At 32.5% G+C, this 18,555-nt stretch overlaps 1 protein-coding gene across 3 annotated transcripts in view; it reads left to right on the top strand.

Moving 5' to 3' along the window:
• The window catches only part of LOC129755498 (uncharacterized), a 163,700-nt gene extending 145,652 nt beyond the window's left edge, over nucleotides 1-18,048 (top strand). For all 3 annotated transcript variants that reach the window (XM_055752021.1, XM_055752022.1, XM_055752023.1), the window contains 2 exons: nucleotides 16,778-16,932; nucleotides 17,058-18,048. In XM_055752021.1, the coding sequence (XP_055607996.1) occupies nucleotides 16,778-16,932; nucleotides 17,058-17,261 (359 nt within the window). In that variant the 3' untranslated portion in view covers nucleotides 17,262-18,048. The remainder of the gene's footprint in view (nucleotides 1-16,777; nucleotides 16,933-17,057) is intronic.
• Nucleotides 18,049-18,555: the final 507 nt, after the last annotated feature.

Here is an 18,555-nt window from a genome sequence, read left to right on the forward strand (position 1 = left end):
GTGTGGTTCCAGAGAGTTACTTTTTTTTGTTTCTTTCTTCTCAGGGATTTTAAACCAGATAGGTTTATTCATCCCTAAAAAAGAGATATAGGGTTAGTTGCCCTACTTTGGACCCTTTAAGTGGTGGTTTTTAAATAATCATGTTTTTCTCATAAATGGACGGGAAATTTATATCCTTAATTTAGGGCTTGTGATATAGCTCAGTTGGCAAGTCTGTTGCCTGCTGAGCCGATGTCCGCGAGTTCGAGCCCAAGAGTAAACATCGAACACAGTTGTACCGGATTGTTTTTCAATAACGATCCGCCAACTGCAACGTTGATAAAGTCGCGAATGCCATAAAGATGGTAAAACGACTATAATCGAAACAAAAAAAAAAAATATCCTTAAGAAAATTCGTTTATAAGTCATGATCTTATCTGCAAGTTTCAATGAAAGTCTTCAACATAGGTTTCGTCGTTATTAAGAGATTTGCAAAGATATGGATGATCAAAGTTTCCAACTTTGAATCTACTGTTCCTATTTTGATACTGGATCGGTTCCTTTAATTAGACCTAGAAGTAAAATTCCTATAAAAGTATGATTTTTCGAAAATAAATAAACAAATTCATTTAAAATGTAATCTTCAATCAATTATTATCATAACAAAGTATTACAGCTTTTTAACATTGAAAAAAAAATTAAATTTGTGATATGAATATCACAAACACATTTGTTCCCCATCAGCTCTATCAGCAGAATAATAGCTGAAACTTGTTCGTGCTTACTTACTTATTGTTTATTTGCGTAAAGCTGGCAAGAATTGTTAGAAAAATTCAATATTGCTTCTGAATTATGCCCTAATTATAAACCTTTGTTAGTTTGTTGGTATTGATACAAAGTATTGGTGATTTCAGATCTAAACATGGACCATCACAGTCGAAAGTGTCCTAAATTTGGACCCTTTGCAAATTTTCCCAATTTTACAATGATTTTTTCAAATTTTAGGAAACATAGGTAGTATGGTTCAAATTCTTCACAGTGAAACTGTGAAGGGCTGTAGGAAGAACCGGCTCATAGGGGGAGGAGGGGGTTTTGGTGACAATATTTTTCAAATAACAATTTCGCTTGAACAATGCATGCATATTATAAACAAATTGAAGGTTCTTTATAATTATTCAGGTTTGAGTCATTTTACATCAGTAGTAAGATATTTATTTTAATTTACAACTTTCGAAAAAAAGTCCTAGAAGTTGTCAATTATGTTTTCAAGAAGTTTAAAAAAAATTAATAATGGAATTGAAGATTATATTTCAAAGAAAAAATTTTTTTATGATTTAAATAAAAAGTATTAAGCTAGTTCTTTTTAACCAAAAGCATGACCATTTGAGGCATTTGTGGAAAAAAAAACTTCCAAATATTTAGGAACAAAAGTAAGAGATTGGGTTCAAATCAGATTTATTTTCTACTCTTGTAAATTCGATCAAAATAAAAGATTTGAGTTTAAAACTTTATTTAAGAAGAAACTGCAACATAAATAACGCAAAATAAAAAACCAGTAAAATATGTTTTCAGTTGAATTTAAAAAAAAATCAAGTTTTCTCTAAAATAAAAAAAAACTATTTTATATTTGTGATTTTTCATCTGGTTTATGTTCCAAACTAAATCTGATTGAATTTAGAATTTCAGTTTTGAATCCAGAATCGAAATTATGAAACTGTGATTGCTTATAGTTTGAACCCTTAACCAAATTCTCACAGTGTGTTAACAGTTTATCACCGCTGGTATATGATTTTAATTTAATAATTAATGGCGTTTCGGTGAAGTATACATTCTAACAGGAAGAGTTTCAAATTAAAGTAATGAAAATTATAGACGGATAGATTAGATTATGAAGCATGAAAGGTGTTGAAAATGAGCCAAGAGCGTGATTTGAGAAAACTTCTTGACAATGATACGGTGCGGGTCTTGTGCGACAAGAAGTTTTCTCAAATCACGCTCTTGGCTCATTTTCAACACCTTTCATGCTTCCTAATCTAATCTATCCGTCTATAAATTTCATTAATTTCATTTGAAATTCCTGTTAGAATGTATACTTCACCTAAATGCCATTAATCATTAAATTAAAATTCTCACATTGATATTTGTTCTCGATTATAAAACTTAACTAAGAGCTCAATTTAAATTTTCAATTTTGATTCCGGATCAGGGTACTGCCTTTTGAACCTGAGTTTGAAATCACAATTCTGATTTTGAAAACGATTTTTGAATCTAAATTCCAGATTTTTTTTTACTTATTATGAGCCAAAAAGCGAAATTTGGGTCAGATTTTTCTTACCAGAAATCTAATATTAGAATTCTGAATTGTTTTCAAAGTGAATTCTTTCTTCAGTTATTTATTAGTAATTCACCTAGTGAATCTGAAGGGAAATTGCTAATAATGATACTGTTTCAGATTTTTCAATTCTGGATCACCATGAAACTTTCTTTAGATTTAATTCTGCATAAGAAACATAAGTCAAAATGTCAAATCTTAAGAATGGTTTGTAATTTTTAATATTTTTTTTTCATACTCCGAAAAGAATGAGTTTCGAAAATATAAGTTTGAAATGCAAAATCGAGATTCGAATCAGGATTTTTTTTTTCAATGATGGATCATCATCAACTGAAGTTCAGTAAAAATAAAATGGATACAGAATCCGAATTCTTATCATAGACATGGAATTTTATTAATTATAAGCAAATTTGAAACCAATCATGAAGAAAAACATTTGACTCTTGTTTATCAACATACATCAGTCAATTTGAATTTTTATTTTAAGCTGTTAAAAAATCGTTCACATGAATTTTGATAAAATTTACTTACAAATAATCGGAGCAAAATACATCATTTTAATGTCTCAATTTAAATTTTTGTTTGATTTTGCTAATAAAGTGCAAAATTTTGGGCAAAATCTAGGCGGTTTGACAACCTTAGTATAATCTTGTTGGAATTCGATATTTGGGACTAAATTTCTATCAACAAGTTAGAAATTTTGGTAAAAACTGTAGTAGAATTATTGACCTTGGATAAGATTTCAAGGTTCTGAGTCGAGATTTTTACTCTTGAATCATTCATTAGAATTTGATTTGGAATTTGAAATTTTTCATTTAGAGAAGAACATTTTGTTTGGAAATTTTTTACCCTTATGGGGGGGGGGTTAACACCCAAACCCCCCCCCCCCCTCTCCCCCCCCCCCCCGATCCAACGGTCATGTCTTACATTCTCATTATCAGAAGACATGAGTGACTATATAGAGTCAATTTTTTTCACAAAGTTTGTCTCATATATTCTCATTATCAGAAAACGTGAGTGGCTCCAGAGAGTCAACTTTTTACAAAAAGTTTATTTTATGCATTCTCATTATCAGAAAACATGAGTGGCTTCAGAGAGTCATATAATCACATAACGTTTATCTCATGCATTTTCATAATGAAAAACATGAGTGGCTCCAGAGAGTCTCCTTTTTACACAAAGTTTATCTCTGACATTCTCATTATCGTTGTTGAATTTAATCGACGTTTTTCGGCGAGTTATTCAGTTTACGGTGGTGTTTGTTGGGATTTAGAAAGAAAATAAAGTACTTAGCAGTTTAACGTTATCTTCCCAAATTTCGTCGAAAATTCTCACCTTCTTCTAAGTATTTGACAATAACTCCGCTTTTTAAGGTAATCCCTTTATTTTATGATTCGAGTTTGATAAAACATGATTAAGATATGGTTCCAAGAGATGCTTTAAAAAATTTTAAGTTGAAATTCCGAATGAAAATCAGTTTATCTTTTCTGCTCTTATACTTATACTGCATTCTTCTATTGAGCTCCGGCTTCTAAGTTTGGAAATTTGTAATAAAAACATAAACGATGAATTTCGAAATGAATAACTGATACATACATCATTTATTTTGTCCAAGCGACAACTGACTTTGACTACAGTTACGCTTAAATGTTAAGAATATATGCAATTTTTTGACATTTTTTTCACCAGTCGTTAGTGAATCAAAAATAATACAAATCATCGGAATCTTTTTAATTTGATGTTCATTGTGTGAAAAAAGATACAAAGATTTGGAAATTTTGTTAGCGAACGCGTACTTTATTCTGTCGCTTACTAAACATCACACAAATCATTGTTTCAAAATAATTTCAAAGTAAAAGCGAGAAGGATGAAAATAAAGTCTCTTCATTTTGAATGCGAATCTCGAAAAAAGATTATAGATAACATTAAATTTACATAGACCTCTTAAGTATTTCAATTTAGAAAAAAAAATTGCAAATGATCAACTTATGTTTAGAATACAAAAACTCATAAACAGCTAGGCTTCTATGAACTCAGTTTGTGCAAGTAAACTCCATTGAACGTGATTTCCTTCGAAAACTGTTTTTGGATCAGCATCCCCGCATGATTATTTTTCCGATGAATCGAAGAGAGATTAACGAGATTTTTCCTGCCGCTGCTGTTGGGATTAAGATACGGGATAGAATTAGCTACTACTCTCCTAAACAGGAGGACGATTTCAACCAACAAATCGTTCTCGGGAAAAACCATCGGGCAGAAAAAATGAGAAATGTGCAACAGGAAATTGGATTTCACTCAACTATTTCCAATTGAATTTATGTACATAACTGACGACAGCAGCCGTTCGACCCCGAAGGGCCCGTTGTTCCGGGAAAAGGTGGGGTCCCGGGGTAACGTAACTGTCCTGCTGCTGCTGGCGGAATTGGATCTTCTACAATACATCCTTCGAACCAGCCAAAGACGAGATGAGATGGGGAAGAAATACATCCCAAATAGACTAACGGATTCCTAATGATTGTGTGTTTGTTTTGTTAGAGTGTGTCGATTATCGCTTGTTTCACAATCCCAACTCCACAGAATTAGGTTCTTAAATTTATTTTAAGAATATCTTATTTTATAACATAACAATTCTTAAAAAAATAAATTTAAAACTTTAATTTTGGACAAAACTTTTTAATATACCACCAACGTAGTCTCGCCCTTACACATTGTGTACACGTTTCAAGGACGACACGTGAAAGTATTTTTCCTGCTGCAGAAGAAATTCCCATCCTGGAGAAAGGTTACTTTCAACAACAATCCAAGGAAACTTGGTCGGAACTTCTACTGAAATAGTGATGTACCTTCCGACTTTGCGGGTAAAAGTTTTGCGGTATCTATCACCAAAGATGCCATTACCTTGATCATTATGGAAACAAAAATAAACAAACAGAAAACAATCGGAAGGGGTCCAAACCGTCCTAACATCGTCTGTGTCGAGTGAATCCAATTAAAGTGCATCAGAGAATGTTGTTTTCAAAACTTCTGTAGAAAATTACTGTCTGTATCGCTTGTTGTAAATTATTTTCAAAAGAAAAATAAACAAAATCAAGATTGGTATAAAAAAGATCTGATTTTTTAGACTAATCTGAATCTTCATGACTTCATAAGGAATACCGTGGAGACTTCAATGGTGACTGGACTGCCTTGAATCGATAGAAACTTTATCGCGAAATTATGATTGAGGTGATGTGAATTTAATAATTTTGTAATGTTTAGTCGATCTGTAAAGTGCGTGTGCTTAAGTGGAAAAAGGAGTTTCGATCGAAATTTCATTGGAAGTGATAAATTGTGAATATTTGTGATGTTTTTTCCGGCTATTTGGATGCCTGATGACACATTTCTTTTTTTGGGAGTTTTTAAAAGTTGCTTAAGTTCAAACACAGATAGCGCTTATATTGAAAAGCTTTTTGAAAGTGAACAGAGATGGCGTTGATGCATCAAAGTTCTTAAGCGACACAAATTCATGGATTGGAGCAATGAGATAAGTACAATTTTAAAATCAATTCTAATGGTTCATTTTCTATCTATTTACCTGCGTCTTTTTAAATATTTGTGAATGTAAAATATCAGATTTTTTTTAAGAGATATTGAAATTTTACCAATTACATATGTATGTAAAAATTATTTTTATTATGTTCGCTCTCGTCAAAAAACTTGAATGAAAGGAAAGTGCAGCATTTGACATTCTTAGTTTGTTCTTTTTTTTTTGTTTCACAGCTTTACATACATTGCACCCTGAAGTTATATTCTTTAGATTAGGAAATCATCTTTTCTTTTTCTTATAATTCTATTAGCCGATGCTATTTTCAGCACGACTCAGAGCTGCCTTATTGGATGTTTTCACAACTCACTGTTCACCGGAAAATTAATCGTCAACTAATCGTTTTTTGCTTCATTATTCATACATTCCCATGTAAACTGTAAGTTCTAACTGGTTTATTTTAGTGGAAATTACCAAATTTGGTTACTTATTGATTTATAATTTTGCTTACATGCTGCTTACATGACTTACCCTATAAACTCATGAACAACACAATAAAACTTTATTTTTCATTTTCTCTCTATTCAGGTTGAAATGTTTGAACTATAATTAATCTTTAAATATTATATCACTGATCACAATTATATTTTGAACAGTCAGCATCATAAGTTTAAACAGTTAAAGGTAAAGTAAGATGTAGTGCAAGTAATACATATAAAATTGGAATGATTCATAAATTTCTGATTATTAACAACAAAGATATCATAAATACATTCACAATATTTTCATACTAGCGCCTTCGGTCACACTATTTAAATTTATATATAATAGAATAAACACAACAAATGACTTGCAATTGATGGATTGAAGTTTGGGTTTTTTTTTTTTTTTTTCAAATACAATTAATTTATTTGAATTGTAACATTTGGATAGATGTTTTGTCTTAAGGAAAATAGAAGAATAGGATGCTCAGAATCAGATCACACTAGTCAAAAGTGTCTCCAGATCACATCCTTTTACCCACTCCCCAGAACAAAATTATTTGCTAGGACGCAGAGGTGACCTCGGTCCTAAAGCATAAATTATTTCTTTCATCCCTTTCTCTCTTTTCCAAACTATCTATTGACTACTAGGACGTGGCCGGCGCCGTTATTGATGTTCAAAGAGAGAGCATCAGTTTTGTACATTGAGAATGTGCTAATCCCAAGTACCATTCTTTTGACCCTTGTACAAAATTGATGGCCTCGGTCAATCACGGAGTAGCAACCATTGGCGATGTGGAATTCGTTCTACTGAGCCACGCCTGCGATCATGGGATTCGAAATGCATTTAATTCAATATAATCATACTACCAATAAACAGTTTTTATGAAGTATACTGAGGAAATTCAACGGAATTGTTCAATATTAATTTATTACTAAAAAATATAATGAAGCATTTCGGGTTCAATGTTTAAAGGTGGATGTGAGTAGTCAATCAAGCTAAGCTAAGCTAAGCTAAGCTAAGCTAAGCTAATCTGAATCTTCATGACTTCATAAATCAATTTTCAAGACATTTCGAAGATATTAGATTTTTTTCTAACGGATTTATAAAGCTCCCAAAAATTATGAAGCGTTGTTTAAGAAAACTGTCATAAAAATTCATTCTAAATAGGCTAATTCAGGGGTGAGCAACCCGCGGCCCTCGAGACATGTTTGTGCAGCCCGCGAAGCCAGTTTGAAATTATTTTTTTTGTTTTTGTAATTATCATAAAATAGCAGTCACAACTTACCGAAAAAAATGCAAAAGAAAACCAAAAAACAAAAATTCTTGTTGCATCCGTCCCATAATTATCCAGATTGTTGATCCAGATTTATAGAAATTCAAAAAGATTAGATTATACTTCTTCTGACATCATTGAATAAGGTCATTGAATATTGGATATTAAAATTGAAATTCATTCAACAACTTAGTTTTTTTCTCGAGGGACGGGAAGGACGCTTAAACCTTATGGTTTTTTCATCCCGAAGTTAGTTGAAGACTGCAAAATGATTTGACTTACGGTTTGAAAGATATCAAAGATTTAGTTTTATTTTTCTATAAAACTCCGTCAAAATGCAGGATTGAAAAAAATAACAAAATGAAAACTTACATAACTTTTTTCTCAGAATTCAAAATTACTCGCGGTCTCTGAGAAAGTTGATCATTGAGTAAATAGGTATTTGTATTTCACAGTTTTGTCAAAAAAGTAATTTGCGAACTTATTTTTTAACCTAGTTTTTAAAGTTATTTCAAAATCTAGTGCTTAAAATTTGGACTCAGCAATTCCGAATAAGTAAAAATCAATTTTGAGATTCCTTGCACCTCGGAAAATGAGAATTTTGTTGTCATTACACAAGACAACTTTTTTCAGAAATTTCATGGGTAAATCAAACACAACATTGATTAAATTAAATTCACTGAATTGAGTCATTTTACTTCAAAATTAGCTCCACATTACCAAGATTTTCATGGTTCAGCCTTAGAAAGCCGTTACCATAGGTATCTGAATTAAATTAAGAAATTTTTGAAATTTGTAGAAAAATTCTAGAATCAAAAATGTAAACTGTAACATTGACAAATCTGGTTTAAATCTGTGAAATTATGAATTTTTCATGAATTTGAAACCATGCTCACCATCTCAATGCATATGCAATGCAATGGATATGCAATGGTTTCATACGAAACTTCAAATTATAAAAAAAAACCGTTGATAAGAAAAAGGCTTTACGAAAAAAAATTAAATAAATTGTAAAGAAAACTTTTTCGAAAATGTGCACAGAAAAAAAATCGCTATGGTTAAGCTCCATGAAACTTTTCAATGGAAGTGATGACGAAAAATACCATCGCATCGGTTCGAACAAAAAGGGGTTTTTTTTTTCAGAAAACGATTGACATCTTTTTACGAACCTTCGAAAGACTTTCGAAAGTTTTCGTTTTTAACAAGTTCGTCGCCACGCTCATTTTGACAGTTTTACTAGTCAGTCCCAAAAATTTTTCGGAGCGAGGAAGAAAAGAGGGAAAACTCCAAAATTTGTGTTGCTAAACTGAGCGGGTATCTGGTGTCAGAGGGCGTCACCCGTTTTTTTAATAAATGAAAGGGAAGCAAATGATGTTTGCTTTTTGTAAAAATAGAATCTTCGCTAAACATTTCAAATCTTTAGAAAAATTCAAATTATTGAAAAATGATCCAGTTTTAGTGTAGAAACTAAAAAATACATAAAATTCTGCAAAGTATCATTAACTTAATTTTATTTTTAATGCGGCCCGCCGAAAGAATTTCATATTTACAGTGGCCCGTTGCTTCAAAAGGTTGCTCACCCCTGGGCTAGTTAATTTGATTACTTTCTAACTACAGTGATTTTCAAAACAAAGAAGCATCAGCAACTCATGTAAATTTGATCCATTTTCAAAAAGTTAATATCATTTTTAATTTGTATCAGAAAAATAAAAATGAAATTTTTCTTCGATAGTTTGTGCATTTATAAATACTTACAAGCCCAGCCGCGATTTTCGAACCCGGCCGGACTAAATGCACTCATTTATGGTTTGGGCAAAATTACAGTTCCACTTGCAATATTTTCATTTAATTCAATTGAAAATAGTAGAAACTCGTGATAAACATACGCCAAGGATGAAATTTAGACATCACAAGTCTTTGGCATTTAACATAGTTATGGAATGCAATTTCATGGTAATATTTATTTCGTTCATACGATATTTTTTATCAAATTAGTGACAAGCTCTTGAATTTATACAGTGAGAGAGCGTAGAATTATTGTAGATATCAATTTTAAAAAGCATGAATTTTATATGGTCAACCTATTTTTTCTTCAAAGAAGCATTTAACCTGTCTGATATGGGCATTCAAATCCCCTCTCTATTTCCAATATCTTATCATGAATAACTTTGCTCACAGCATCAATTTTATATTTTTAAAGGAGTTAATTCGTTAGGGTCATTCTTCCACGTAGAAAGGAAACCCATTAACATTTTCGTTCAGAGATTCTGTACGCATAATTTTGAAAGTTCAATATATTTTAACAAAGTGACTTAAAATATAATTTGCATTTTTATATTTTTTTACCTACCTGGATCGATTAGATATGTATGTTGATTTATTAACCATTTTATCAAACGGCTGTATGCACATTAAAGTGGCAATGGATGTATGGGAAAAATTTCATGATCTAATTTTGAAAACGGGCCATATCCCTTTTATAGATTGGCTCAAAAGAACTAGCCTGTGCAAATGTTCAAGTCAAATACAATTGATTTAGGGGTGCCTCAAAGCGCTCAAAGATTCAGAGTTTTAACCCTGAAAAATCACAGGAGGGGCTCAAAGTTAATTGGAAAAATCGAAATTTGAATTTTGATGCCAAATGACTAAGAAATGCATAAAAGTTCCAGAAACTTGATTTCTGACCAAAAATTGCTTCCGACAAGACACCAGATTTCGAAGTTTTATGCATTTTAAGTCATTTGGCATCAAAATAAAATCTCGAATTTCCGGATTTCCAGGATCAAAGAACCTAATCTTAGAGCGCTTTGAGGCTCCCCTGAAACAAGTCCGATTGAGTTAAAATTTTGCACAGCCAATTTTTGGGCCAATCAACAATATGTATATGGTCGGTTTTCGAAATTCAACTTGACCCATTTGGCTGCCGCCCTATTGCGCATATTACCTGATGTCAGGGCCGTAGGAAAAACCGGCTCATTAGGGGGTTTTGATGACAAAATTTTGCTTTATGATGACATTTATGCTTGAACTATGCATACATAAAAAAAAGTAAAAACATGAGTAGCTTCTATCTAATTATTCATGTTTTAGCTATTTTTTAAGTTATTTATTTCATATTCGAAATTTTGGATATAAGTCCTAAAAATTACCAATTTTTTAATGAAATTAAAAAATAAATAGCATGCCACACGCATTTTAAGCATTGGTGAAATATATTAAATATGTTTGCTGTACGTCAAATTAAGTTTGCTGTTCAAAGCAGATTTATTCTCTACTCTTGTAAAAATTATTTTAAAGAAATTATAAGAAATTATAATTATATAGAATTAAAATTTAAGATTTTACTTTGAAACTTTGTTTTTGAAGAGTCTGCAATAGAAATAGAGTATAACAACAAACCAATAAAATATATTTCCAACTGAATTTTCACTCGAAGATTAAGTACAAGTTCTTTCACTAACAAAAAATTTCATTAGTAATTTTGTTCATAAGGCCGAAACAAATATAAATTTCTTCTTTTGTCACCACACCTCCCTCTCCTCCTTCGAAGATTCTAAAAACGAGAAGAAGAAGTAGATAAGGTTTTAAGTATTTTATGAAAATTTCCGAAAAATTTATCAAGAGAGAAAAGCAAATTCTGAAAAATGGAAATTTTATCATCTTTTGTATCTTTGATATCATTGAATTTTACTATAAAAAAAATTTCATTTTTAGATTTTAAGCAATGATATATAAACAATTTTGTTGCATAAAAGCTTTCGTGCAATTTATTCCATTTATTGGTTTTATGCATTATTTTTTATTAACCCCCTCCTCGCGATGTTCCAACTCCGAGTGGCAAAAAAAGGATTTGAAATTTGTTCCGGCCTAATTTGAATCCTTTGAATCACTTTTTTAAGTTAAAATCGAGGTTTTTCATAGAACGAAATCCTCAAAATAAATTCAAATTTTATTTTATATTTGTGATTTCTTCTGATTTGTGTTTCCAAATTGAATCTGGGAGAATATAACTTTTGATTTAGATTCATGAATCAAAATGATGATACTGCGATCTCCTGCAAATTAATTCCTTAATGAAAATCTCACATTGATATTTTAATCATTAATAAAAAATAAATTCGAGCTGAAACTGGATATTTATTTTTATTTCCGGATCAAAAACCTAATTCCGAATTTAAGGACGTTTTTTGAATCTGAATTCCAGATAATAATTCCTATGAATTATTTATGAACGAAAAAGCTAAATTTGTATCAGAACTCTCAAACAGAAACCTCTTATTCGAATTCTGAATTTTTGGTTTTCAATTTTTACCGTTATGAAACTAAGATGATTCTAATTCTAATTAAGAAATAAATGTTCAAATTTCAATTTCAAATTTTTTCTTTCCGTACTACGAAATTATGAGTTTCAAGTATGGAAATAGCATCTTATATAAGTTTTAAATGCAAAACAAAAAATCGAGTCTGGATTTTGTCTCAACCGGATAAAATCCGAGACTTTATTTCGAAATTTTTCCAAAAATTCGACCAATATTCAGGCAAATTTGGAAAATATTCAATAAGAATCATGCAGAAAACCCTTATAAAAATTGTTTTTAAATTTCATAATTATCAACAGGTACTCAATTAAAATTTCTGTTTGATTATGCAAACAAAGTGAAAAAAAAAATCGAACAAAATCTGGGCAATCTCGCAAGCTTTGTCTAATGTGATTGAATTTTGATAATCGGGACTAAATTCCAATCAAAAGTTTTTTTTAAATTGTATTAAAATTTTGTACTTGGGCTTAAGTCCTGAGTTGAGATTGTTACTCTTGAATCATTTAAGTTGTTCCTTCCGAACTTTTAGGCTTTTAGGAACACTTCCCCCTATGTAAAATGTCTATTTTTACTCTTATTTCAAAGAATTGAAGATATGGTAAATGATCTTGAGTGAAATCTTGTCGGAATATTGATAAATACTTTTTCAAGATATTTTCATAAAGCTTTGTCATTTTTACTAAAATTTATGAAATGAAATGATGTTTATAGCAGTTTGAAAAATATACGCTTTTTCTGCTGCAATTTTCATCAATCTACGATGACTTTGAACGTCAATTTATGTAATCTTTGACCGACAAGAACTGATTCTTAATGAATAAATGATAGTAAAACTCATAAAAATCATTTTTAGGATTTTTTATGAGTTTTCCATCAAAATATTAATTAATCGCGTAGTTTTCAAAATAAGAATATGATCTTGAGTGGAACTACTAGCTTCCAAAATCAACCGCCAGGTGCGCTGCCGTATACCTAATGTCAAACACGCAGTTTTTACACCTGAATGTATAAAGCACCTTTATATTTTTCTTATGTCAACTTTAGGGACAGAAAAGATGTAAAATTAAGTTCGAATAGGACCGAAAATTTATGTCATTCGTGTCACCGCATACCAGACCAGACACACAAAATTTTGATTTTTTGGACACAAGAAATGTTTTTTGATCCTTTCTTTCAGAGGGAAAACGAGAAGGAGGAGGAAGGCTTTCAAAAAAAAAATTTTTTTTGGCGTAATTCGAGAACTTATGAAGCCAATAAAGGTAAAGTCATAATTTCATTTCAATTTCTGTTAAGTGGTTTTTGAGATAGCGTCCTATGAAAAAAATTTTCGATTTTAATTTTTGAGCACCACGTGTGCCATCTTTAAGAGGGGAATAGGGTCTAACGGGTAAAAAAAAACACCATTTTCACGATTTTTTTTAGAACTATCGTTCAAATAAATGTATTAAAATTTTTTGCATTATACAAAGCATTGTTAGAAGAACATTTAGTATTTTTTTGTAGAAAAATATTGAAAAATGAGCCGGTGACGGAGCACTTTCGAGGCTGCCTTTTAGAAAACAGGATTTGCGGTGGACACTGTATCTCAGCACAGAATCATCTGAAGTCGAATAATCGGAGCAAAATATTTTAAATAGATGTTTTTCTGGACTCCAACGATTTTAATTAACTTTAAAAAAAACTTTATTGGAATTTTTGTGGCTGTTTGAAGAAAAAACTACGATTTTTCACGAAAAAATCCGCCATTTTTTATCTGTAAAATCTTCCCAAAGTAAAAAAACAAAAAAAGAAAATCGTTGGGGTTTGGTATGTTATATGTAGAAAATATGTTCCAAATTTGAAAAGAATCGGTGAAGTAGTTTTTAAATGACGATGTCCATGGACTTTAAAAATGTGCTTTCGAGAAAAACGCGTTTGAAGTTTCTGCTCTCTCTCTTGACGTATTAGATAAGAGGAGATAAAGGCCTATAATTTTTACAGTTTTGCTCCGATTGACTTGAAAATTTGACACAACATTCTTGAAATGTTTTACAATAAGAAAATAAAAAAATAAAAAAAATCAATTTTTTCAAAGTGTTAGACCCTACTCCCCCCTTAATGTATGCCTTGAACCACCATTTTTCTAAATCAAGGCTTTTTTTGATCATGTTTTATGCTTCGAAAAGCTTAACCTTCAAAAATACTTATAATTTTTTATTTTGTCGAAGTTATGACAAATTTAGCAGATTGTCCTTTGGCAAAAAACAACATATTTGACTTTTTATCACTCCACCATTGTTTTTGCGTAATGGTACGATTCCAGATTCAACCAAAACAGAGCAAAAACTGTGTAGGATTGAAGTGCTGTGCAGGGATAACGGTCGCATTTGGAGGCAGTCTTCTTTGTATATTTAGCCATTCATCGTGTCAATCGTTACGAATCACTGACTGATTTGCAGCTTCCACAGATCGTCAGCCTTCTAAAGTACTAGACATTAAATTTTTCATTTTTTTTTCTTCTTTTTATCCTCGAAACATCCTGACTAGACTTGTCAACAAAAATTTGTTGACTGGAAACCTACTAGGTGCCCTCTAAAGAGTTCGTTTTTTATTCAATACACATACCTCCCTGCTAGCGGTCCAAATATTTTGCGCACGGTTTCACCACCGTATTTTGTTTATTTTACCGATGGACAGCTTTTCTATGTTTTCTATAAGATAGTCAGTTAGTCAGATAAGAACTTAAAACATGGATCATCCAAAATCTGGACGCACTGTTTATTATACCATAGCGCTCCTAGTTGTCGGATCTGGAATGTTTTGACAGAACTTTAGTCGGAAATGTTTCCTCTATCATTTCATAACGATTCGTTCTGTTCCGATAAAGTTACACGTAATGGAAGCCGCGAGGCAAAAATTAATTTTAGACACCCACGTCAAAAACCCGACGTGGTCTGGTTCAAAAATCGTGAAATCTGATTTTGGGCGGCTTCCTGGCCAAAAATTTTACCAGCCACTGGTCGGGGTGATGTCCTCGCCAAGTTCAAATTCGTTTTTGCCGATAAGTTTTGCGAGAAAGTGTATGATCTGGCAAGGTATTTGCAGCTGCGGACGAAAAACCCCGGTTTTGGTGAAAAACAAGACCATGGACTCCGAAATGTACAGGGAGGAGTGTCTGAAAAACATATTTTTCCGTACATTAGATCTCACAAAGGACCAGTTAAGTTTTCGCCAGATTTGGCAAGCTGGCACTACAGCAAATAGGTACTGGTGGATTTGGTCGAAAAGGACATCAACCCACCCAACTGCCCTCAATTCCGCCCTATCGAAAAATTTTGGACAATTGTCAAGCAGAAGATGAAGAAGAATGATAGGACGACTCGGGAAGCAACAGAGATGAAGAGAATGTGGAACAAAATGGCCGCTGAGGTCAGTGAATAGGGTGTCCCAACTATGATGCGTGGTTCTCGACGAAAAGTTCGAAATTTCATCAAAACAACATCGGAATAATTTTTTTCTCATTTTTTCTTTGAAGTGCAATAAAAATCCTGCATTTTGATTACAAAACATTTTTATTTCGTTCACATAGCTCCGAGATAGACCCTTTTTAATGCGTCCAGATTTTGCGTGATCCATGCTTTATTTTATTACTTCTCCTGTTGAAATTTTCGGATTGTGCTTGATAAAACCTCTCACATTTCTTAACTTCATGGAATCAACAATTTTCACTTTTATTCAAATTTTAGTTCCCTGTTAGTTTCTTTACGACTTATAAAATGATTGACCATATGAACTTTGGTCGAATAGTTGATTTCCAGCTGTTTTGGGGTCTCCCACTGGAGCTTTCCTGGATTTTTCTCGATCCTGCCCAAAAAATTCGACCAATGAGCATCTATATTGGATGCTATCTTAAAAACCACTGTACAGATTTTTACCAAATGCCGCCCACGTACACATTATATTACTAAGTAATTTCATTCAACTTATCAACTTCCATTCATGACTTCAAAAGTTATTCAGAAAACAAAGTGTTGCATTTTTTTCGAAAACACTCCTTATGACTTTAAACGGGCACATTCAAATATACTGAAAACCTTTATTTTGGAGAAAAAAACTAAAACTCGAGTTTACCAAGATCTATTCGCTGAACTAAAAAAATCTGTATGGATATAACCCATATCCATACCGCCTGAACAACTACTCTGAGTTGTGTCGAATTGAGCTACGTAGTTCCGCTCAAGATCATTTACTCTAATAAAACAAATTAATTAGGCCGGCTGGCTTAACTTGCTTTGCTTGGGACGGCTTCTGCCAAAGTTTTTTTTTAATGTTTCATACGGTATTGTAATGTTCTCTTCAGAACCTCATGTGAATAGGATGAACATTAATTGGAGTTTTATAAATGTTCCAAAGAATTTAATAAATCATAACGTGATCATATATAAATAGATGACTTGTTAAATAAATGAAACTCGGGAAATCCGATAAGGCCTTAACAGTATGTAAAAAAACGTGTGTCTGATCATGGATTTATCACGAATGCTAGTAGAAATCAAATTAAAGTTTAAGTTCGCGATTCTCGATTCAAGTTATGGAAGGAATAACTTACTAGAATATAACAAGAATTGTTAAGTGTTGTAACAGCAGAGAAACATTGGTTTTTGAATTCGGAACAGCAACACCCTTGACATTGAATGTAGGATTTTTTTTTTCTTGCTCTCCAACATCATCGTAATACAAAATTGAGTTCGGGAGCATCTTTTCGGAAGGTGCCGCAGATTTATGCCGCATGTAGCCACAAATTTCGCTTCAATTTATAACCAAATGAGGTAACATTTTGCGCTCTTTTTTTCTACTCTTTCTTTTATCTGCCCGGCCGCCGTCAGCTTTACCGAATGGGGTCACATACGAGCCCGCATTGAACGAAGTACAAGTGCCGATCCTGAACCGGGACCTTTGCATCGAATGGCTGGAAAATCTGAACGTAACAGATGGCATGATCTGTGCCGGCTACCAGGAAGGGGGTCGAGATGCATGTCAGGTAAATGGGCCAATAAAATTCGCATTAGTATTTTTTTTTCTTTGATGGGAATAAACTAAATAGTGCATTAAATATTTTTTTTCCTTTAATCCGTTTTACTAAATTTTCGATTTAAAAAAACACAGGGAGATTCCGGTGGTCCACTGTTGTGTCCATATCCGGGTCAGGAGAAGGACCGCTGGTTTGTCGGAGGAATCGTGTCGTGGGGCGTTCGCTGTGCCCATCCCAAGCTGCCCGGCGTTTACGCCAACGTGCCCAAGTTCATTCCTTGGATTCTGTCTCAGATCAACAACAACTCGTTCCTCCAGACGGACACTATTGGCCGATAATTGGGCTACCGCACTTGGGTTTCGAATGGCGGCTGATCCTGGTGAGGGCGGCAAAAAAAACACCTCCACACACGTGTATGGTATACGGATCCAAAAAAAAATCAACAGCACAAAAACGCAGAATTCAAGCAACAACGAGTCAAAGGGTGTAGATTTGTTTCAGTTCCGGTAGGCAGCAGAAAGCAAGAAAGATTCAGAAGAAAATGACATTCCGACTGCGTAAAAGCAAACGGAATAATAAGCTACACGGCTACGTGTACGTTATAAATTGAGGTAATCAATTCAACTGGCATATATCTAGTTAGATACCGAAACCGGTGACAATAGTAATCGATATAGGACATTCACATATCGACTGAAAGAAACATTCAAGTGTGGCAAAAGTGAGCAACATCGCAGCCGATCAAATAACTAAACTGGTCGCTGCCGGTGTTAATTCAACCGAGAAAAACGCAGGAAGGTGAGTGACAATAAGAGCCCCGCGGCCTAGATCAACCCTACATATTAGCGACTGGGCGTGGCGCTGGGAAGAAACTTTGGACAATAATTTTCTAAGATGACAAATCATTTTAATACTACATACAGAATGAATAAAAATATATATTAATATATACATGTATTTGGAAACCAGGCAAACCATATTGTTGGGCAGGTTCCGGAGGGTTCCAATCAATGCACAAATTCGTTCGATTTTATTCTGTTTGTAATAGTTTTTATTTTATTGTTTGAGAACTATCCATCGACATTTTGAGTCAAATCAATTCAAACAAAAGACGAAAACATCTATCATTTATGTACATCCTTAGTCATTAATTCGTTTTTGCAGACACCTTAAAATAACAAATATTAGCTCAAAAATATAGATTTCTTTAAAAAAATCTTTATCGAACTCTTATTTTATACAATAGGTAGGTCGTTATTGTTGAACTGATGGAAAAATAATCATTTGAAAAATGAAACATTTTTTTAGTTTATATTCTTCAAGAGTGGCTTTATTAATAATAGGTATAATTCGAATTTTAGTTAATTTAAAAAAAAAATAAAGGGAAAATCAAGACGACACGAAATGACTAACAGGTTGCAAAACAACATTTTTCCAATTGTCGATATTTGTAATGTAAAATATCCATAGCTGAAGATGATTTATTTTCTGATTGGAGTTGACAGCATGTTGTTCGGCAGATGACGAATCAAATTCAAATTGCATTTATGTTTCCACATTTTTCTACGATAGATCGGTAAATAGCATAAAATGTTAGTTTATCTAAACCAAAAATTTGATATGTCAGATACC

Source organism: Uranotaenia lowii, chromosome 3, assembly GCF_029784155.1.
Source record: "Uranotaenia lowii strain MFRU-FL chromosome 3, ASM2978415v1, whole genome shotgun sequence".
Taxonomy (NCBI): Eukaryota; Metazoa; Arthropoda; class Insecta; order Diptera; family Culicidae; genus Uranotaenia; species Uranotaenia lowii.